This window comes from Chiloscyllium plagiosum, chromosome 1 (genome assembly GCF_004010195.1).
Source record: "Chiloscyllium plagiosum isolate BGI_BamShark_2017 chromosome 1, ASM401019v2, whole genome shotgun sequence".
In the NCBI taxonomy this organism is placed as follows: Eukaryota; Metazoa; Chordata; class Chondrichthyes; order Orectolobiformes; family Hemiscylliidae; genus Chiloscyllium; species Chiloscyllium plagiosum.
Window position 1 is genome coordinate 134250172 of NC_057710.1, and position 23265 is coordinate 134273436.

A 23265-nucleotide genomic window follows, 5' to 3' on the forward strand; every position below is an offset into this window, starting at 1 on the left:
AACTTAGTTACTTCGGAGTTACCTCATACAAATAAAACAAACAACTACACATTATCTGAAACACAGTCACTAAAATGTCACCGAATTCAAAATGTTAACTCTGCTTTCTTCCCACAGATGCTGCCAGATCTAGTGAGTTTCTCCAGCAATTTCTTTTTTAGCTCACTCAAAACTAATTTTTCACTCTCAGAAGCAAAGTTATGGAAACCGAACTATAAATAGAAAATACACAGCAGGTCAGGTAGAGTCTGTGAAAAAAGAAATAGTGTGGACGCCTGGTTCTTTCTTTAAAGATTTTGTCTGGTTTGGCAAGCAATCCTAACATTTTTCATGCAACATCTTTCACTCTGTCTATTATGTTCATTCGCTCCTCCTAGTGGAGAATAACACCTGATAAGCGGAGCCGGAAAAGATCATTATGTCAACCACCCGATGAAGGAGCAGCGCTCCGAAAGCTAGTGCTTCTAATTAAACGTCTTGGACTATAAGCTGGTGTTGTATGATTTTTAACTTTGTACACTTCAGTCCAACACCGATATCTCCAAGTTATGTCAGTAGAGTTAATTTTTCTCTCCGTTTTGTTTGTGCTCTGCCGATTATTGGTAATTTCCATTGAGGAGAAATAACCGTAAAGGCTGATGGGGCGTTAGCTTTTATAAACTGAGGTTGCAGCAATTCTAACTTTTAATTAGATTTAAGCCAGTTCTGGAGATAGTGTGTACAGTTTTGGGCGCCACACCTTACACATGACATACTGGTCTTGGGAGAAATGTCTGAATGGCCAAGCCGTGTTGTTAATAGTGGTTTAAATGAAGGTACATCATCGGAATGTACAGCTATGAAATGCAGCACTGTAGTGTATTATTGCACAAGATCACGAGGAATCCTCCAGATTTTGAGGATTTGTATTCATGCATTTTCTGATGGATTTTAAGGGATGTCTACTTTCATAACTATTCATAAATGTTAATGAAGTTGAACTGTTGACAATACCTTTCCCGGAATCCATGCTGCTTCTTGGCATAGTTTCTGTAAATCAGTTTCCTTCCGGGTCTGTACTTTGCTTTTCAGAAAGACGCTGTACAAATAATGATGAAAGTTTTAATCCAGACAGGTTGTTTTATTCTAATCGCTCGCGGACTGGAACAAAAGAATCACACCGGGGCTGAGCTTTTCACACACAAAGTGAAAGTCCCGGGGAATTCCGCAATTTCTCTCCGAATGACCGAGCCCCAAGATTTCCTTCTGCTATCATTTCAGCTTTGCTCTATCGCGCCCTCTCTCGCCTTTCTCAATGTCTCACTCCTGCTCTCTTCACCATCCTTCGAACTCACGCCCCCTCTTCCTCCGCCTCTTTACTTCCATTTGCCATTTCCCCAACACTTTCACTTCCCGCTTTTCTCTCCTCCCTGCCCTGAGAGGCAGATTCTAACCAACCTGTTCTGAGATGTTATTCGACACCTCGGGGGCAGGTGGGACTCGAACTATACCCCCTTCTCCTCCACCCGTCACCTTCACCTCTCTTTTCCGACCCTTTCTCCTTCCACCCCTTTTATCATGCCCTCCTCTTCCCCGTCTTCTTCCCCTCAATTTCCCTCACCTCCCTTTTTATCCTTCTTTCAATCCCTCCCTCTTTAACCTCTCCCATGTCATTCAGCACCCCCTCGTCTATTCCTACCCCCTTCCTTCTCCATCCCCAATCCCTCACACTCCCTACCACGCCTCTCCACCCTACTTTCCTAAACCGCCCCTTTTCCTCTTCCATCTCTTTAATTCTTCCTTCCCAACCCAATTCTTCCTCTACATTTTCCCCTCTACCCTTCCCCTTGCTTCCCTCAAAATCCCTGGAATACAATTGCCATTTCAGTTCTGAGGAAGGGTCACCGGACCCGAAACATTAACTCTGATTTCTCTCCAAGATGCTGACAGCCCTGCTGAACTTTTCCAGCAATTTCTGTTTTTGTAGGTAAAACAATGACTGCAGATGCTGGAAACCAGATTCTGGATTAGTGGTGCTGGAAGAGCACAACAGTTCAGGCAGCATCCAAGGAGCTTTGAAATCGACGTTTCGGGCAAAAGCCCTTCATCAGGAATGGCTTGATGAAGGGCTTTTGCCCGAAACGTCGATTTCAAAGCTCCTTGGATGCTGCCTGAACTGTTGTGCTCTTCCAGCACCACTAATCCAGATTTCTGTTTTTGTTTCTAATTTACAGCATTCGCATTTTTTCGGTTTTTACTCAATTGATATTGTTGACAGTATTCCTACATATTTACAACCAACAGTAGTTGTACATGTGGTCGTATTAAGATAATTAACAGCTATAAACTGAAATAGGTGAAGATCAAAGATGCTGACCTCTTAACTTCACAAATCTAAGGTGGTCTGGGTTGGGAGTGTATGGAGAGAATAAAGCTAAGTGATTTGAAAGGTTTCCAAAATGATGAGCAGGCAGGATTAGAAAGAACGGCATTGATCCCATTAGTAATAAAAAATAAGATTAAAAAATGAGCAAATGAAGTGACGTAAAAAAAACACTTTCTCACACAACGAGTATTTAAAGTATGGAATGCACCGCCTGGGAATTTAGTGGAGTTCAGTTCAGGCATTTGAGATGGCATTGGGTGATTATTTGGATCGAAATAGTCTGCGGCGATATGTGGAAAAGGCAGGAGATTGACACTGGGTGCTAGAACCAGGACAGACACGACGGGCCGAAACGCCTCCTTCTGCGCCGTAACAGCTCCTTGATTCTGATGTAATCCCCCCACAAGCCAAGGAAACAGCAGCGAGGGCGGTGAATCTCCAGCAGCATGATGCTCTGATTTGATAACTCGGATGTCCGTCAAAGATAGGAGTCAGCTCCCTGCTCAGCTCCCGATCAGTGTTTGCTCCGTGGTTTTCGGATCCGCGGAGAAGCGTCGGGTGCAGCCTTCCGCCGGATTGCATATTTACGATTTCTGAGGGCGGTAGCGTCTCCAAGGTTGGTACTCATTCACTGAGAAAAGCAACATTACAAGAGTGCTGGGCTACTTAGTTTATCGTGATTCCCGGAGTCATTAAACATAGAATCAGAGGAAAAAAGCGCTTGTTACCCGTTGCCATTTTTAAAAACATATTTATCAATCAACAGGGTTGACTAGACGCTTCGCGCGTAACATTATGGATTAAATTGGCCAGAGTGCCAGAGATGTATCCGTATCATATTTGGATTGTTGTTTTCAAACCATCACGTTGCATTTTTAACCGTTTAGTTTTACTCGCTTCTTCATCCCCTCCCCCTAATCGCCGTGCAAGCTCTGCATTCAGCCCGCCCGTGGGAAAGCTGCATTTTTGGTTGCAATCGGACTGTTCTGACGCCTTCCCTCCAAAACCTCGGTTACTGAGGTTAAATTTAACGCCCACCCCGAGTGCGCGCCCGGAAATGGTGCAGAGTTTTATGCGCTGAACAGTTAATCACTCAGGTATTGTGGGTTTCGTAGCACTTAGCAATTCCTGCATGGTCTTCGAAAATAATAACTATTTCGTTAGTACATCGCTAATAACAATCCCAATATCACTTTGTCCTTGTTTACCTGATTGTGCCCAGCATGGCACAAGTGTAGAATCCTTGAGATCTTTTTAAATGAGTTAAAGGAGTTTTCTAATAGCAGCAACAGGTTACGCTGGCAGTTTCTATTCCACAGGTTTGGGCGATAGAATTGACAATTTCTTGGATCGTAGCTGAACCTGATGAAAATAAAATTCATGATTTTTGTCATTAATGCATCTAATTTTGCTACATATACAAAACTGGATTACTGGCATTTTTCTGAAGATGCTATTTAACCTACATTGTAAATGCATTAGAAAGAGAAACAAATAACATTTTATAATAAAACCAACATAGAAGCTTGGAAACGTGTGCAGTAATTCCAGTTTGAAAAGGATCAATGAGATAATTTGACAGCCCTGATCAGTCAGTGTAAGCAAGTGCAGTGATAAATGCAATTATTGGGAACTTAAAAAGTCAGTAGTAAACAAAAATTGTTTCAAGATAAATAAATGCGCTGTTTAGAGCTGTTAGTAATTTCATTAGATGCATTCCACTGTCTTAAGAATGATGAGTTCATTATGAGTTTAAATGCTTTGAAATATTGGAACAGAGAAATAGGATTAGGTGATTCTACCTGTCAAGTGTGCTAGACCACTCAGTTAGATCATGGTTGATAATTGACCTCAATCCCACTTTCCTGTATTATTTCCATATCCCTTAATGTCATTCGCCTCCAGGTGTCTACTAATATCTGTCTCGAACATGCTGAATCCTTGAAAGTCCACAGACTCCGGGATAGAAATTCTTTCTCATCTCAGCCTTAAATGACCTACTCCTTATCCTGAAATGATGTCCTTAGTTTTAGATTCACCACCAAGGGAAAAAAAATACATTCACTGTCACACCCTGTAGAACCTTTTTGCATTTCAATGAGGTCACTGCTCTTTGAAACTCTGTGGAATACAGGCCCAGTCTTTTCAACCTCTCCGCATAAAAATTATCTTGCCATTCCTAGAATTAATCTGGTGAAGCTTTGTGCACTCCCTTTAAGGTAGCTGTATCCTTCCTTAGATATGGAGATCAAAACTGTACATAACACTCCAGGTATGTCTTACTAAGGCCTGACATAATTGCAAGAAGACATCTTTACTTGTGTATACAAATCCTTTTCTAACAAAGGCCAGCATACCATTTGCTTTCCTCATTCCTTCCTGCATCTGCATGGTAGATTTTAGAGACTAATGAACAAAGACATCCAAATTCCTTTAGAGATCCACACTTTCCAAACTGTCACTCTTTAATATATTGTCTGACTTTATGATTTTCTTACTAAACTGAATCTATTCACACATATTTGATTACTACCTTCTTGCCCATTCACTTAACATGTTCAAGTCCTGTTCAAGTCTCCTTGCCAACTCTTCACAACTTTGAATGAAATGTTATGTGCACTTATATTGTCAAGCTATATAGAGAAAACAGTTGCATTGACAGAATGTCCAAAGTATTTAATGACTAATAATGTATATTTTCAGTACTTTGCATTGGACAGAAAAAAAAATGATTATTATTGTTTTACAGAAATAGCAATGCACAACACAATGTCTTTTGAAAGTGAAGACACTGAACAGACCATTACTTGTCTCAATATCAATGTCTATCACCCCCAGGCAACAGTATTTACCTCTCTGAATTATGCTGGCAAACAGAAATACCGAGTGGAGGAAATGGTAATGTTTGGCCGTGATTCCAAAGTGTGTCATTTTCCTCTAATGGACAAACGTGCCTCTCGAATGCAGTTTATTATTCAAGCTTTTCGACACAGTGAGAGCTCAGAACTCTGTTTTGAAATCAAAAATACAAGCTTGAAGAGTAAACTATCTGTCAATAATATAAGTCTGGATCACCTTAATAAGATTGATTTACCAAGGAAATGTATTTTGCGATTTGGGGAATATCAATTCTATCTGGAAAAAGATGACGGAGAAGATAGAGAACACTTTGAAATCTTCATCAAACTTTCCCTAGTTCCATTTTGTCAAGAGGTCAGTATGGAGACCCTAACACACCCTGTACCTGAAATTGGCGCTTTAAAGTTCATGGACGTTCCAGTTCCTCAATACCAATTTCAGACTGCAGTGGAGAGTGATGAAAATGAAATTAAATAAAGTAATGCCTTATGATTACTTGCTAATCAGCATGAATAGAAAATTTGAGCCTTTCTTTAAGTGCTGTCCAGATATACAGTGATTTATGGGCAGGGAGATGTAACCTGACAAGTATAGTGTTTACTTAGAGACGAATGATGAGACTGAATAAATGAACTCAATTATTGTCCATTCTGACCTATGCTGAATACGTTAGCAATCCTTGTCTATTTCTGAGCAAATCATTGCTGACATTGTTTATCTAGCACGGAAACTATTCCTTTTTGCTGGTTGAATTATTGTATTTACATTTTTATCCAATATTATGGAATGTATTAGCTTGATTTTGGGATCAGACTCAAATTAATCACCCCAAAATATTTTTGTGTGAATGGTTTGTTATTAGTGATTAATTAGTACAAGTTCTCACTCATTCTGTATCTGTTATTTGATTATGCAAGTCACGATTAAAGTTGCAACGCTTTTCAATAGGATAAACATAGCATGAGTTTTACTGCAACTTCCAGATTTACTTGTTAGCCATGTGTACACTATATAATTGGTAAACCTCCAGTATGTGCAACATTGGTAATTGTGGAAAACATTTGCACTGTAAAATAGAACAGTTAGAATCTTGAAATCTTATGAAATATAAATAAATTTATGTGCAACTTTATGAGATATTGCAACCCATTTACAAGTTATATTTCAAGGTAATGTTCTTATTTAGGTTCAATGTACCAACTTATTTTAACTATCTTTTGCATTAGATCAATTATCCCAAAAGCCAGCAAATAATGATCTAGTATAGGGATTTCTCTATTTTATGCATCCACTATACTATCAGATAAGGGACATTCTGACTCCTCGTTTTCCACCACCCTCCTCTCTCTCTCACTCCCTTTCACCCCAGAATCCCATCCTCCTTTCTTTCTCATACTCTTCCATGTTCTGCTTTTCCCATTATATGTGAATTTTCAATAAATACCATGATAACTACTTTATTTTCCAATAATCTGCTACTCTTTGTATCTATGCATTGTGCTATTTTATTGAACAAGAGCATTGACTACTCTTTCTCAATTTTATCCAGAGCTTCTGCTGCATTTTATAATACACTCTTTCTAACACTCCAATAGCTTCTTTCATCACAAATGTTACTCATTTTCTAATTTCTCTAACTTGTGTAAATTTCTTATAACTTGGAATATTCATCTAGCCATGCTCAATGTGTAGCCAACTTAGATGGTATGCAATAAAATATAATCCTTTAAACTGGATTTGCAATTGTATTCATTTGCTTTGTTCCTTTTTAAAATTTATTCATGAGATGCAGGCAAGATTGACATCCCTGAATTATTGTGCATCCCTGATTGCTCCAGCATCAATCATAAGTTGGTAATATACTTCCAAGTCAGAATGAGTGTAGAAGATTTGGAGAATTATTGCATTTTTCAGATACTACAAAAACTGTCAAAGTGCTGTGGTGCCAAGAGGGATTGTACATTGAAGTTGGTGAATGGAATGCTGATCAGATGTACTGCTTTGACCTGGATGATATGGAGCCTCTTGTGTGTTGTAGAATTATGCTTATTTAGCTAAGTGTAAAGTTTTCCATCCGACTCCTGGCTTCATAGGAAGTGGTAAGGCTTTGAGAAGTCAGGACGAGTTGGATGTCCGGTCCTTTAGCTTCTTTTACACCCACAGTATATAAATGACTGATCCAGTTAGAGTTGGTCACTGGGATATTGATAGCAAAGGATTTGATTTTGGAAATGCAATTGAGCATGGTGGCTCAGTGGTTAGTACTGCTGCCTCACAGCACAAGGGATCTGGGTTCGATTCCAGCTTTGGGTGATTGTCTGTGTGGAGTTTGCACATTCTCCCCATGTCTGTGCGAATTTCCTCCAGATGCTCTGGTTTCCTCCCACAATCCAACAATATGCAGGTTAGGTGAATTGGCCATGCTAAATTGCCCATTGTGGTCAGGGAGGTATAGGTGCAATAGTCAGGGAAAATGTACAGTAATAGGATAGGGGAATTCACCGGGGTTATACTTTGGAGGGTTGGTGTGGACTTTATTGGGCCAAATGGCCTGTTAGTACTGTACTGCTTACATTCTATGAAATCTATAAATAGCGTGGGACTTGCTCCAGTAAGCTTCTCGCTTACTGGAGCAAGTCCTTGTCAAAGATCAGCCCAAATCTAAATGTTGTCCAGACCTCGTGCCAGCACAGATGGCTTCATTGTTTCAGGAAATGCAGGAACTAAAATTAGTGCACTCATCAGTGAGAATTCCCATTTTCAGACCTTATAATCTAGGTTTGGTCATTGATGAAGAAGCTGAATACAGTGAGGTCTCCTACATTGTCACGAGGAACTATTGCACAATATTTTGGAGACTAAGTTAAGATTACAAGTCTCCATCAGGTGCAACCGTTCTCCAAAAAAAGAGTTTCCTTGTGATCCTCATTGACTTAAATTTTACTCAGTCTCATTGGTTCCTCAATCAAAAAACAGCTGTGACAGCCAGGAGAATGGATCTCATCTGTCAAATTCAATTGTTTTGTCTGTTTTAGACTAAGGCTGTAATAACGTTTAGAGCTGCATAATAAATCTAAACTAGTTGTGTATTAGCATTTTATTGGGGATTAAGTGTTGCTTGGTAACACTGTCAACAATCCTTTCCACCTTGTTGCTTTTAATTGAGGATAGACTGATTGGCTGCTAGGTGTCGTTGGAGGTGGCTAAGGTGGTGAGTAGAAGGGGCATTATGCCCAGGTCTTGGATCACAGCATCATGGAATCACACAGGTACAGAAGAGGCCATTTGGCCTATCATACCTATGTCGCCAAATTGACACTAAATTTAAACCCGTTTCACTTTCCAGCACTAGGGCCATAGCCTAGCCTTGAATGTTATGACATTTCAGGTGCTCATTCAAGTACTTTTCAAAGATTGTGAATTGATCCACCTGAACTACTCTCCCAGACCCCCATCAATAGTTGGGTGAAAAAGTTTTAATCTCTCCTCTAAACTTCCTGCTTTCATTTCAAAACTGCGCCCTTTTGTAGTGATCCTTCGATTAAGGAGAACAGTAGCTTTCTTTTCCACCCTGTCCATGCCCCTCATAAATATGTCATTCAGGGCCCCCTTCAATCTTCTCTGCTCCAAAGAAAACAACCTGGGTTTATTCAGCCTCCCTTCTCAGCCAAAGCCTTCTATCCCAGGCAACATCCTGGTGAATCTCCTCGGCACTCCCTCCAGTGCATCATATCCTTCCTGTAGTGCAGTGACCAGACTGGCACACTGTACTCTAGCTGTTGCCTACCCAAAATTCTGCCAGTTTCAAGATAACTTGCGTGCTTTAATAATATATTCTTCAACTAGTTCCTCCATCCTCCTTCTCCCGAGTGAAGACAGATGTGAAGTATTTGTTTAACGCTCTACCAATATCCTCTGACTTCACCAACAGATTTCCATCTGGGTCCTTAATATTCCATACTCTTTCTTTGGTTAGTCTCTTGATTACTTGTTGAAGATCTTGGGATTCTACCTAATCTTGCCTACCATTGTTTTTCATACCTTGTTTGCTCTCCTAATCACTTTCTTAAGCTCCCCCCTCACAAGATTTGTACTCCACCAGGGCCTCTAGATTTGCTCCCCCATACCTATTATATTTCTCTTTTCCTTTTTATCCAGTTCTGAATATTCGTAGACATCCAGCGTTCTCTAGGCTTGTTGTACATTTCTTTCACCCTAAAGGGTCCTGTCCAATTCCTTATTGAATATAGTTTACTGTCCTACAGTTTATTTGTTCTCAACTAGCTGTTCCCAATCTATTTTCCTCAGATCGTGCCATATTTTAATAAAATCTGTCTTCTCCCAATCCAAAACTTTTTTTTGGAGGCCGCCTTTTTCCTTTTCCTTAAAATGTATCATATTATAGTCCCTGTTACTGAAATGCTTCCCTTCTGCCACCTGGAATACTTGCCAAGTTTTGTTGCCCAACATTGGGTCTAGCACCGCACACCATCCGTTGTCGGACTATCTGTGTGTTGATATAAAAAGCTCTCCTAAACACATTTGAAGAAATTGGCTTCCTCTAAAACCTTTATACAATGCTTGTCCCAATTAACATGGGGGAAATTTGAAATGTCCTAATGTAATAACCCTGTTATTGTTTTTAAACCCTACGGTGAATTGTCTACACATCTGCTCCTCAATTTCCCACTGACTGTTTTGGGGCCTAGAATACACTCCCCTCAGTGTGACTTGCCCCCTTTTTATTGTGTTATTTCCAAGCTGAACCCGTAAAGCCTCAACTGATAACTCTTCCAGTGATTATCTATCCTCTCTTGCCCTGTTAGGAAATCCAATACTCTGGAATATTGAGTTGGTAACCCTGCCCCCTCTCTGAATCATGTCTCTGTGATGACAACAATGTCACAATTCCACGTGTCAATCCATGCCCTTAACTAAACTGTCAAGCTTATAATGCTGCTAGCATTAAAGTAGACACCATCCAGTCTCAATTGGATGGAGATGGAAATGTGTTGCTGGAAAAGCGCAGCAGATCAGGCAGCATCTAGGGAACAGGAGAATCGACGTTTCGGGCATTAGCCCTTCTTCAGGAATGAGGAAAGTTGGTCCAGCAGGCTAAGATAAAAGATAGGGAGGAGGGACTTGGGGGAGGGGCGTCGGAAATGTGATAGGTGGAAAGAGGTCAAGGTGAGGGTGATAGGACAGGCGGGGGCGGGGGCGGAGAGGTCGGGATGAAGATTGCAGGTTAGGAAATGGACCCACCACCAAGGAACTAACCTCCATGTACAGCGCATCATCCGCCGCCATTTCCGCCACCTCCAAACGGACCCCACCACCAAGGATATATTTCCCTCCCCTCCCCTACCAGCACCCCGTAAAGACCACTCCCTCCGTGACTCCCTCGTCAGACCCACACCCCCCACCAACCCAACCTCCACTCCCGGCACCCTCCCCTGCAACCGCAGGAGGTGCAAGACTCGCGCCCACCCCTCCCCCCTCACCTCCCTCCAAGGCCCCAAAGCACACTTCCATATCCGCCACAGATTCACCCGCACCTCCAAACACATCATCTATTGCATCCTCTGCACACGATGATGCCTCCTCTATATTGGGGAGACAGGCCGGCTACCTCCGGAGCGTTTCAGATAACACCTCTGGGACACCCGGACCAACCAACCCAACATCTGCAGACCTCACTTTCTCCTCAATTGGATGGAGGCAGTGCAGAAAATAGTGCCATAATCTGATCAGCTACATAAGAGTGAGTGTTTTTCCGGTTTCAACTACAAGCTGTGCTTTAAGCCAGCTCCCACCACTAGCCCCCAACCCCGCCACTTTCATTCTGCCTTGCTAAATGTTCTCCAGTCATATCACTCCTCACACTCAGTCAATGTTCAGCAGTATCAGCCTTCACTTTCTATGCACTTCATCACTTCCCTATTTATTATCCACTATTCACACATCCCAATCTTTATGTATCCTTTGCAACAACATCTCACTTATCACTTAAATGGAGGATAGTGGGCTAGTGTAGGTTAGGTGGGCTTGGATCGGCGCAACATCGAGGGCCAAAGGGCCTGTTCTGTGCTGTATTTTTCTATGTTCTATGTTCTCTCAAAAGTCTTTTATTTTTCACTGCTTGCAGGAGAATGGAGTTAAAAATACAAAGAAGTATGACAGGACCAGAGCTGAGCTGCTACAAATAGTACAGTTCATAGATGGTGGGTGCCTGGGATAACTGGGACTACTTTATCTTTCTCAGTTGGCAAATGAGACAGGAAGTTCTTAGAATTATCCATCCATTTGATATGGCAAATGGGTAACTATTTCCTTATTGTCTTTTTAGTTTACCTTTTTATAAATTTCACCTGAACAGATTTTCACTGTATTACTGGCTCTTATCCCTATAAACTTACGACATTTTGTAGATGGGTATGTAATCAGTTTGATAAGGCTTCATGAACTGCAAACATCAAGTCATTTTATTATCATCAAATTCATTTGACATGGTATGCTAACTATCCTAATAAAAGGATAGGAAAAGGTTTTAAGTCATATAGAATAGTTTAGACAGAAATTATGACATATAGAGTTTAATGGTGTATAAACTATCCAAAATTATATTTGTGGATAAATGCATGAGATTTAAAAAATGACAACTTGTGCTCAAAAACACCATTAACAATTTTGTGAGATGACTGCTTTTCTTACACCTGTAAGTATGAACCCAGTTTCTTAAACCAGGATTCACAATTGGTATTCAGCATCATTTATAGAACTTGAACAGTAATTTGAACACCTCTACCAGAAACTTAGCCAATTTTCACGTGGACAGAAAATCTATGCTGCAGGTAATGTTTGTAGAATAGTTTGAATCTTTAATTTGAGTAATAGAAATAAAATGCTTGAATGATAGTTTGTAATAATGCAATTTATTGACTTGGTACGTGTATCTTTTGTCTGAGGTAAGTGACATCAAAGGTTTGCTGCACTTCATTCCAATGTTGACTAATAATTAGCTTGAACACAACCAAAAAAACAGCAGCAAGTGTGCTGATATCAGCATACCAAAAGACTCAGAGATAATGTGGAAATGATCCAAGATCGAGCCCAATTCTGTAATTGTCAGTAAATATAGCACATGAGCTTGGAAAGGAGGAGCTTAAATGTTTGCAACATGACACTTGAGCTCAATTTGGCTTATAAAGCGGTACCAAGAAGAAATATGCAAAAGGGAGTGTTGCACAACACTAAGAAAAATTGAGAAGTTGTAAAAATGCTACAAATCTGAGGAATCTAATTTCTTTAGCAGCAAGAAATCATTAATTGACATTATCCTAATTCCCCCAGGGAAACTTAACTTTAAAATATTCATTTGCTAAATAAAACTATAAGGAAGATTCTGTGTATTTCTTGCAGTAACAATGCATGAAATAGAAATCTGAAGATGCCCTATGGCAAGATTTGTGGCAGAATTACATGAGAAATTCAGCGAGGTCTATCTTGATGTCAGGAGCAATCCAGTACATGGTCAGGCATTGTGAGTTTCCACAGCAAGATGTCAATAAAAGGGGATTATGGCTTGTTAAGTGCCTTATTAACAGCACAACTTGCTTTCTTAATATTAAGCTTTCTACCATACCGAATAAGCTAGACATTGAAAATTTGCACCATGGAAGTCAGAGTGAATACCTGGTGACTTCAGCTTACTGCTGGGTGCAACAAGAGTCCAAGTTGCTCAGCACCAGGCAGCATCCATGGATAACTGCTGTATGTATTCCTTGTTCATGGACATTGACATCTGATATTTATCAACCCGTCATGATTCCTAACCTGTCGCAGGACACTTAGGAAGCTCAGATCTGCATTTCAGGGTGCACCAGCAACTAATATTGAAAGGTTGCTGTAAGAGCCTCTGCACAGACACAGATTTGATCAGGCTGCATCTCAGGGCTGCTTGTCTGTTCTCTTAGTGCTCGCTCACTGACAGCCAACCTGCATGCTTGCAGCATCCACACTTTGCCTTCCCTGTCAACACTTCAACCAGAACCAAACACTACCTGTGCTTTTGTGTTGGTGTTCACTTCAGCCCAGACTAACAGGCTGCTTGTTATGTTTATCAGGAAGGATCTGTCCAGAAGACATGAGAGCCTAATACCTAAAGCATGTGTCAGCTGCATGTGCAACAAACTCAGTATGTACTCATCGAACAAAATAGACATGTTGGAAAATATGTGGGGCCATGCCAGCAGTCTTGCCAAAGGGTGTGGGAGTCACTGTCTGGGCGTCCAAATATTGTCAATCACAGACGCAATCTCCACACATTCCATAGGTCTGGCTATAGTAAGCTATCCACAAGGAATGGTCACAGTCATGGAATATATTCAACCATACTGCCGGGAGTGGGCAATGGTCAGTTCTCTAGGGCCATCCAAGAAGTCTGAGGAATCATGGTTGTTCCAGTGGGAAGCAGCAAGTAGAGCAATCAGGGAGGGATCTGGTCAGTCATGTCGAAGTTGGACTGAGGTCTGCTATGAATACAGTCCTGGGAAAGTCCGTGTGTTGTCTGTTGAGCAGTTTGAGAGTGAAGCCTGTAGAGGGCAGCATGGGGGGGCAGGGGGTTGGGTGGCAGTGGAGATGATTTCTGACAAAAGGGGATGGGAAAGTCAAGGCTGGGGGAGGGAAGCAGCGGTATTTGTAGAGGGTAGGTTCCAAGATAGTGATGGGAGGTCTGGGGGTTGCGCAGGATGTACAGAAGGCTCACTGGGAATAGCATTGATGGGCATGGTAGGCTGCAGGGGGTGGAGGTTGTTGGTCTTACCAACCACCATGGCCTCCACATGGGGCATGTAGAGGAGCAGGGTGGGCATCATTCAGGTGTCAGCGTTTACGAGGCAGGGAAGATAGTTGGAGGCAATCTGGTGGGTTGAAACATTGGGGAACACGGGTGCTGGGCAAAATGGCCTTTTGGGATAATGTGAAATAAAGAGAGACATAAGGACTGTCTTTGTGTGTGTGTGGTGGGGGAGCATGAGGTGGTGGCATCTGATGCCCAGGTGGAACCCAATACTGATAGTGTCAGAGGTAAGCTGCGTTCTTTCCATCACTTCCCGTTCTACAGATGAAAATGGCTAGGACAACTCCCAGGTCAGTGCCAATTTGTTGGACATGGGATCCCTGTCTGCTCGATGCTTAAACATTAAAGGGGCAAATACATGTGGAGTATCAGGTCAACAGGAGAGTGAGGAAGGCATTTGGGTATGCTTACCTTTATTGGTCAGTCCACTGAGTATGAGTTGGGAAGTTATGTTGCGGCTGTACAGGACAATATTTAGGCCTCTTGTGGAAAACTGCGTGCAATTCTGGTCTCCCTGCTACAGAAATGATGTTGTGAAACTTGAAAGGGTTCAGAAAAGATTTACAAGCATGTTGCCAGGGTTGGAGGATTTGAACTATTGGGAGAGGCCAAATAGACTGGGGCTATTTTCTCTGGAATTCCAGAGGCTGAGGAGTGACCTTATAGAGATTTATAAAATCATGAGGGGCATGGATAAGATGAATAGACAAGATCTTTTCCATAGGGTGGAGGAGTCCAAGTGGTGCAAGTGACATATTAGTGAATGACCAATATGTTACATCAAAACGGGAGAGTCTGCTGCACTCAGACCTGCTTCCCATTCTAGGCCCACATCAAACATTCAACTTCTCATTGAATTCAGGAGACTCCAACTTCTAATTTACCCAACACACTTAAAAGTTTCACCAGTGATGGGATGGTTTGATGACCATTTACCTCCTTTTACATCATTACTTCTAAAGTCTGCGTCATTGAGTTATAGAGCCATACAGATGTACAGCATGGAAACAGACCCTTTGATCCAACTAGTCCTGATAAAGGAGCAGTGCTCCGAAAGCTAGTGCTTCCAAATAAACCTGTTGTGTGATTTTTAACTTCAATCCTGGCAACATCTTTGCGAATCTTTTCTGAATTCTTTCAAGGTTCACAACATCCTTCCTAAAGCAGGGATATCAGAATTGAACAAAGAATCCCAAAGGTGGCCTAACCACTGACCTGTACAGCCTCAATATGATCTCCCAACTCATACACTTAATGCAGTGACCAATAAAGGCAAGCATACCAAACACTCTTCACTATGCTGTCTACCTGTGACTTCACTTTCAAGGAACTATGAACCTGCACTCCAAGGTCTCTCTGTTCAGCAACATTCTCCAGGACGTTACCATTAAGTGTATAAGTCCTGACCTGATTTGCTTTCCCAAAATGCAGCACCTCACATTTATCTAAATTAAACTCTATCTGCCACCCATTAGCTCATCTGATCAAGCTGTGAAAATTCAACTGAAAAACTTTTAAAGCCTTAGCTTTCCCATTCCTCTACCTTACAAACCACATGTATGTTGGTACAGGTTTTCCTGTTTAAGAGTGAATAACCCTGTTTTATGATCATGTATGATAACTTCAGTGATTTTTCTAAAGGAACTAAAACTGCTGCACCTGGGTCTAACGTAAAGAAAGTCTTGTTTCTCTTTACTACGATATCAGCACTCCAGTAGGTTTCAGTTGGTTCCTTTGTTTCACAAAGGAAAGGCACCCGTACATTATTGGTGCTTTCTATTTTATGGTTCTTGCCATCATTTGAGCTTCTCTGGACTTATTCTGTACAATCTTCTTGTGTTGACACAAAAGTTGGAAATGACCTTGCAAAAGTGCTATTGGAGCTCTGGCAGGGCAGATTTTGCACTTACATTTTTTTCTGCCGCACCCATAACATTTTGCTGGGGTGGGTGATGTATCCTCTTCCTGTCTTCCATTTTGCAAAGACCGTCTCTGCTTTTAAATAAACATATTACATTGAATTTGTCATTTTTGGGATACGATTCTCCCTATAACCCTGAATCACCAATTGATTTTACTCCTGATTTTAAGATTGAATTGCTTTTGCTAACATTGTCATCCCTAAATGCAAGTAGTCAGATGATGCTTTCTCTAAGGATTCTTACAATTCAGTCCGATTAATTCTTCTTTCAAGCTGTCATATGGCTGTCTGCAACTCTATGCAGATCATTGATAAAAGAATGAGTACATTGCCCTTGTTACTGAGCACACCAACTTAGCACTCTTGACAGTTATTTTTAAAATATAGGCATTGGATGCTTTTATTCCTTCTACCTACATAATTTTATCATCAAGCCCTTGCCTGATTAAGATATCTGCACAGTCACTCATTGCATATGATAGTGTACATTTGCTCATTGCTTGGTTTTGTAATGGTTTGTAATACCTTACGAATCTTTGGCACTAACATATGCACGCTCCTGTGTAATGGGGACTTACAACTTACTTGAGGTTTTTCAGTAGAGAAGAGACTTTGCTGTATTGCTCTTTCACTCAATGAAATCATGTAATATCCCTTGTCTCATTGTAAATATCCTTTAGCAGCATAAAGTCTTCAGAGATAAGGAAAACATAAGGAAATCTTTATTCAAGAAACATTTTCCTATTGATTTACCTTGCCATGATACTACAAGAGATGGCTTTATATTAGAGGAAGCAGAGCTAGGGGACGCAGGGGTGTCGGGGGATTTAGCACAGTTAGCATATATTGGATAAAAACAAAAGTGCTGAAGAAACTCAACAGGAAGGGGAAATCATGTCAAACTTGGGAAGTCTTTTGAGGATGTTCTGAGCAGAATCAATAAGGAGGAACCAGTGGATGTACTGTATTTGGACTTTAAGAAAGCTTTTGTTAAAGTTGTATACAGGAAGTTAGTTGATAAAATTGAAGTGCATGGGATTGAGGGTTGGTTAACAGACAGAAAACAGTAGGAATAAATAGATCAGTCTCAAGTTGATAGAATGTGACCAGTGCTTGGATTCCGGCTGTTTATTATGTTTGTAATGATGAAAATATTACAGTTGGTCTCCACATTTTAAATTTTGCCAATGATAAAGAAAACTTGGTTGCAGCGAGTCACAGGAGGAGATGCAGAGGTTTGAAGGGGATTTAAGATAGGTTGAATGAATGGGCCAGAGCATGGGAAATGGAATATAATGTGGATAAATGTGAGGTTATTCACTTAGGTAGGAGGAACAATGGTGCAGAATAGTTCTTAAATGGTGAGCAATTAAAGCATTTATGTTCAAACAGATTTAGGTACCCTTATTCATAAGTCACTGAAAGCTAGCGTGCAGGTACAATAAAAAGTTGAGAGAACATTTGTAGCTCGGGTGCTCGTTGTTGTGGTTCTGTTCGCCGAGCTAGCCCCTGTCTAGGTGACATCCTCAGTGCTTGGGAGCCTCCTGTGAAGCGCTTCTGTGATGTTTCCTCCGGCATTTATAGTGGTTTATCTCTGCGGCTTCCGGTTGTCAGTTTCAGCTGTCCGTTGCAGTGGCCGGTATATTGGGTCCAGGTCGATGTGCTTATTGATTGACAGTCAGAAGAAACTTAAGCAGCTTGACCAGGTGGACAGACAGCCAGGAAGAAAACTCTTTATAAATTGAGAATAGTGATTATTCTTCTGCTTTGATGGCTTTAATAAATGTTTTGAATGCAGATATAAGTAATTAAATCTTTCATGGTAACTAAATTAACATATATAATGGATGAACCTTGTTTGATTTCTGTCCAGTCTCATTAATTATTGGACCATTGGTGTATCGCTGGACCAAAATGCAAATACAAAGCCAAACATAACTAGTGGTGAATTTGGTACAAACTATTGGAGTGTGGACATTCATTATTACCATAAAACCAATAGATTTTCTTTGATTTTAATAATGATTCACTTCTCAAAGTCTATATTTCTAACGATCAGTACTTTTATAGCCTGGGATGATACCTTAATTTTTGTCCAAAAATGCTTTATTATAATCCATATGCACTTTTAAAAATATTGAACAGTTTTTAGTATGCTAGTTAGTGATGAATGCATCAGAATGAAAAAAAATGACAGAGTCTAAAACACTGCAAGTAAAATGGTTTCATGTGCTGGAACCGGAAATATGGAAGGAAATCAATTCAATAGAGTTCAAACAACAATTTAAGAGATCATTGCACACCCGAAAGAGCTACCACTCCATGTCAAAAGGGCATTTATTTAGTAATGTGTGGAAAAAAAATTAAATGTACAATATGAATGTGCCAGTTATCAGGACTCCAGAAATAAAATGGAATTCCATCAAAAAAATGTTATATCGTGATAATTCTCTCACACCAACACAAAGGCTCTGGTATATTATGAGCAAGTCTTTTCAGAACCTAAAGAATGCATTAACTTTAGCTGCTAACTTACAATTCACTGCACAAAAATAACACAATTGGCCTAAAAAACCTCTGCTTTTCTGCTCATTTAAACCTCCTACAACTTAATTCCATCACCATATCCTTTTCCTTTCTCCCTCATGTACTTATTAGCTTCTCCTGTTATTAAATTATTAACATATTCTAAAGTGCAACTTCTGGTGTTTTGATGGCTCTTATTTTTCCTCAGTTGCTGTACTGCTGAACAAATGCAGTCAGATTCATATGCTGAATTCATGTAATAACAGAAAATAGTGGAAACATTCAGTATGTCAGACATCATCTATGAACAGGAGAAATTGAGGACTGCAGATGCTAGAGCTCAGAGTTGCCAAGCATGGTGCTGGAAAAGCACAGCAGGTCAGGCAGCATTCGAGGAACAGGAGAATTGATGTTTCGGGCATGAAGGGCTTATACCCAAAACGTCAATTCTACTACTCCTTGGATGCTGCCTGACCTGCTGTACTTTTCCAGCACTACACTCTTGACAGAGAACTTTTCAGGTCAGTAACAGATGAAATGTTATCCTCAAACGCTGACTGTTTTCATTGTCCAGAGAGGCTGCCAGGAATGGAGTATAATCGGCATTTTCTGTTCTTGATTCACACCCTGGTTTTTTGAGCAGCTGGCTTTCACTCCAAACAAAATGAGTGAAACACGAGTAGACCGATGAGCTGGCTCTGTTTATCAATTAAACAAATGTGACGTGTTACACACAGACAAGTTTCTCAGGGCAAAAAGATGGGATTATTTACACTAACATTTTGTTAAAAATTTTAACCATTAACAGTGAAAGGAATAAGCTTCAAAGCAGCCAAACTCGGTGTCAGAAGTTGTTGCAAACTAGCATGGGAATCCCACTTTAACAAGGAAATGTTAGATTTTGGCAAAATTCAACTGATAAGCTAAGGAACCAAGGGCAAGTAAGCCAAGGTCCCTGGAGGTGGAAGAAAGGCATAGCTTGACCAACAATGTCTGGGATATATTCAGCAGGGAGGTTGATGTAAGAAGAGTAAACTTTTCGAATAAACTGATTGAGAAGTTACAACTATAAATACCAAAAATTAACAGAAACAAGAGATGATTCTCATTTACACTTTAGAAACAGGGAAGATTTAAAAGTGCCACTGTCAAAATACATTTACAATGTGTCCAGAACAGATGTTCATAACTAGCTGATTTGACCGATTACAGTGTATAACACCCTAACTTCTACATAAATGTTGAGAGAAAACTGCATCATTTAGAAAATTACATTATTTATTGCACATCTACTGTGTGCTTATCCACCAGCTTGGTCGCATCAAGTTTATAGAATGAGTGCCAGATGAGAGATATTAAATCAGAAAAAGCATGTAGTTCTTTCAAACAGCTCTCTCAAAATCCAATACCAGACAATTTATAAAATGAAATACCCACCAGCCTGTCTAAAAACAAATCAAAAACGTTCCACAATAACATGTCTCACTTAAATCAAAACTGCTCTTCTGTTGCACTAGCATGCTTTTGAGGTTATTTATTTTGGCTTCCAAATTAAAATGCTCGTTTAATAACAAATTACGGGCAGCTATGAATTGTCCCAGTCAATTAATTTCCGGGATGAGGGGATTGTCTTATGATGATAATGATTGGACTGACATTTCCTGAAATTTAAAAGAATGAGAGGTGATTTCAACATTCAAAACTCTCAAAGTGTGACAGGATGGATGTTCTGAGGACATTTCTCTGAACTGGGAATAAGAACTATGGTTCACAGTTTCAGAATAAAGCGTTGGCCATTAAGGACTGCAGTGATGAGAGATTTTCTCATCAAAGCATTGTGCATTTCTGGAATTCCCCACACCAGAGAATTCTGGATGTTCAGTGAACATATTCAATAGATTGTCAGAAGCTCATGAAATAAGAGGTCTCAGGCTAGTGTTGGACTGAGCATGTTTGAATTGTCAAATCACAACCTCCTGTTTTTATGTTCTAAAATTGTTCAAACGACTTTCACACTGAGGCCTACAGTCAGCAAAATAAAAAGACAGAATTTTATTTTTACATTCTCAAATATGCCTGAAACTGTGTTTGTTGGCAACAGGAACAATGTGTAACCTCTCTGTAACTTGATCTCAGTAGTAAAATTTACAGCCTTCATATCAGAAGACTAAAATGGGAATCAAATCTTTATACATCTGAAGTTGAACATGCTATTTCTGAGCTCAGCAATATTTGGTCAGGCTGCAAGGGGAACCTCAAAAAAGAAAACATTATTTCAGTTAAGGTCCACTAGGACTCTTGAGGTTATAAAACACAAGCAATTCTGGCTCTCCCACCTACCTTCCCAGAATGAGGAGGAAGTAGCAGAAACAAAGAAATATAGGAGTTGACATTACGGAACCAAAACAACTTGACCTGCAATTTTGAAATACTCTTGTTTAGAACAAAGCATGTAACAGACTTATATTGATGAAAAAATATGAGCTAACACACAATCAAGAATAACTCAATAAAACCAATGGATATATAACTTAAACAAAGGTTCATTTGTTATGAAAAGAAAATAAGTCAATCTCGTAAGGCTTCATGATATTTACATATTAATATAACAGTATTTATCAAAACTGATCAATAAACCAGTTTAATAATCCAGTGTATCCATTATTTGTTACTCTTTATACAACCAGAACAGCAGTGACTCATAAAAATGAATACATACAAACATGCATCTCATAGCTAGAAAGTTTCATCAATTATACTTCACATCACATTTTCCCTTTACAACACAACCTTTTTAATCAACACCCAATGTAATGGCTTAAAAATTCATTCATAAGCTGAAATTTTACAAGAATTGCACTTAATTGTAAATTGTATGTGCTAACAAAATACAAAGCAGTCATGTCCTTTTGCTGTCTACGTGGACTCAGACCACCAATCAAAAAGGTAAAAAGTCCAACCAGAATTGAAATACATTCTTACAATGCCTTAAAAGTTTGGTTTCAACCAAATTACAATCTAGTAAAGCTCACTACCTACTCTGCTTATCACCACCTGTATTTTTCATATCATTAGGAGAGTGTTCTAGGACTGGGTTCACAAAACCTGCATATTCAGAATTTCCATTATCATCCAATTCTGCACTGACAAAATCATTTTCCCATTCCAGTCCAGTTGACTCATCTGATGCAGACAGTGGGTTGCTCCCAGGTCTATGGCTGCTGTGCCTTAAGGCTGCTTGAAGAATGTCTTCTTCAGTTCTAGAGCGCTCTCTCATTGGAATCATTCTATTAATCCCTTGAATGAAAAAAAAGGTATTTTTGTTTAGTTCAGCAGGTGAAATAATTCTAAAATTTCAGTTTGTATCATAAGGCAAGAGCAGTGAGAAAAATCATCTTTTATAATTTTACTTTCTTATAGAATCCCTACAGTGTGCAAACAGGCCACTCAGGCCAAGTCCACACTGACTCTCTGCAGTGTGTCCCACCCAGACTCCCCACCCTGTGTTTCCCATGGCCAATCCACCTAACCTGCACATCCCTGAATACTATGGGCAATTTAAAATAGCCAATCTACCTAAGCTGCACATCTTTGGAGTCAGAGGGGAAACCAGAGCACCTGGAGGAAACCCATGCAGACAAGGGGAGAATGTGCAAACTCCATGAGTCGCCAAAGGCTGGAATTGAACCTGAGTCCCTGGTGTAGCAGTGCTAACCAATGAGCCACTGTGCTGCCTCTTAAACATGACTCTTGTTACAACCTATATGATGTAGCAATTTTAACACAGCAATATGTATTCACAAGAACGTTTTCAGACAGGATTTTGACACTGTGCCACAAGGAGATAGGTGACCAAACGCATGGTTAAAGAGATTGGTTTTAAGAAGCATCTTAAATAGCCAGGATAGGGAAGGAATTCCAAAGCATATAGCCTATACTGGAACAGGCATTGTGACAAAATAAGTGAGAAACTGCATTAAAAACAAAACTGAAGGTGACAAGTATTCTTGGATAATGATGGGAACAAGGTTAGATGTAGGGATGCAAAAGGTTTTTGAAGAGGTTTAACACAAGGATGGGAATTTCGAGAGGCTGCTGGACTAGGATTTCATGTAGGTAAGGGCAATGATGATAAATGCTTGGAAATTGCTCAAAGGAACCTTTTTTTGAGAGCTCAAATTTATGGAAGATTGGAATTATTGATTAACAAGTAACCGAAGCACAGATAATGGTTTTAGCAGCAAAAAGACTGAGACAGGTTAAAAATATATGCTGTTAAAGTTGGATTCAAGGAATCTTAGTGTTAGTGTGGTCATGGTCAGAAGTTCAGCTCTGGTTCAAATAGGATGGCAAGACCGTAAAGAATCTGATTTAGCTTTAGATAATGGCTAGGGAGAATAGAATGGCTTATGAGGGAACAGAGTTTATGCTGAGGGCCAAAGTCTTTGGTCTTCCAAATACTTAGTCCACAAAACTTTTGTTGATTCAATAATGAATGTCAGACAAGCTGCATGACAAATCAGATATAATGAGAAAAAGTCAAGAATGGTAGTGAGATAAAACTGGGTTTCATCAGCATACATATGATATCTGACTTTATTTTTGGATGTTAAGTTGCAACATTTAGAGGAGAATTGGAAGGGCCAAAGGTAGATCCTTGATTAAATATTAATCAAATCCCAAAGTTTCAATTACTTCCAAAAGTTATAAATTAAAATACAAAACTGATACACCAAT

The 23265-nt window shown here is 40.0% G+C and overlaps 3 protein-coding genes across 4 annotated transcripts in view; 1 reads left to right on the plus strand and 2 right to left on the minus strand.

Annotated features, from left to right (window-relative positions):
• The window catches only part of alpk1 (alpha-kinase 1), a 148489-nt gene extending 147235 nt beyond the window's left edge, over positions 1-1254 (minus strand). The window contains exon 1 of the mRNA XM_043697589.1: positions 994-1254. The gene's annotated coding sequence lies outside the window, so the exon portion shown is untranslated. The remainder of the gene's footprint in view (positions 1-993) is intronic.
• Positions 1255-2349: 1095 nt separating this feature from the next.
• Positions 2350-7031, plus strand: tifa (TRAF interacting protein with forkhead associated domain). The gene is made up of 2 exons (XM_043697613.1): positions 2350-2981; positions 5115-7031. Exon 2 carries the CDS (start codon positions 5123-5125, stop codon positions 5699-5701), a length of 579 nt encoding a protein of 192 aa, XP_043553548.1. The 5' UTR covers positions 2350-2981; positions 5115-5122; the 3' UTR covers positions 5702-7031.
• A 12177-nt stretch (positions 7032-19208) lies between these two features.
• The window catches only part of ap1ar (adaptor related protein complex 1 associated regulatory protein), a 121279-nt gene continuing 117222 nt past the window's right edge, over positions 19209-23265 (minus strand). For both annotated transcript variants that reach the window (XM_043697636.1, XM_043697627.1), the window contains one exon: positions 19209-21825. In XM_043697636.1, coding sequence (XP_043553571.1) covers positions 21560-21825 — 266 coding nt within the window. In that variant the 3' untranslated portion in view covers positions 19209-21559. The remainder of the gene's footprint in view (positions 21826-23265) is intronic.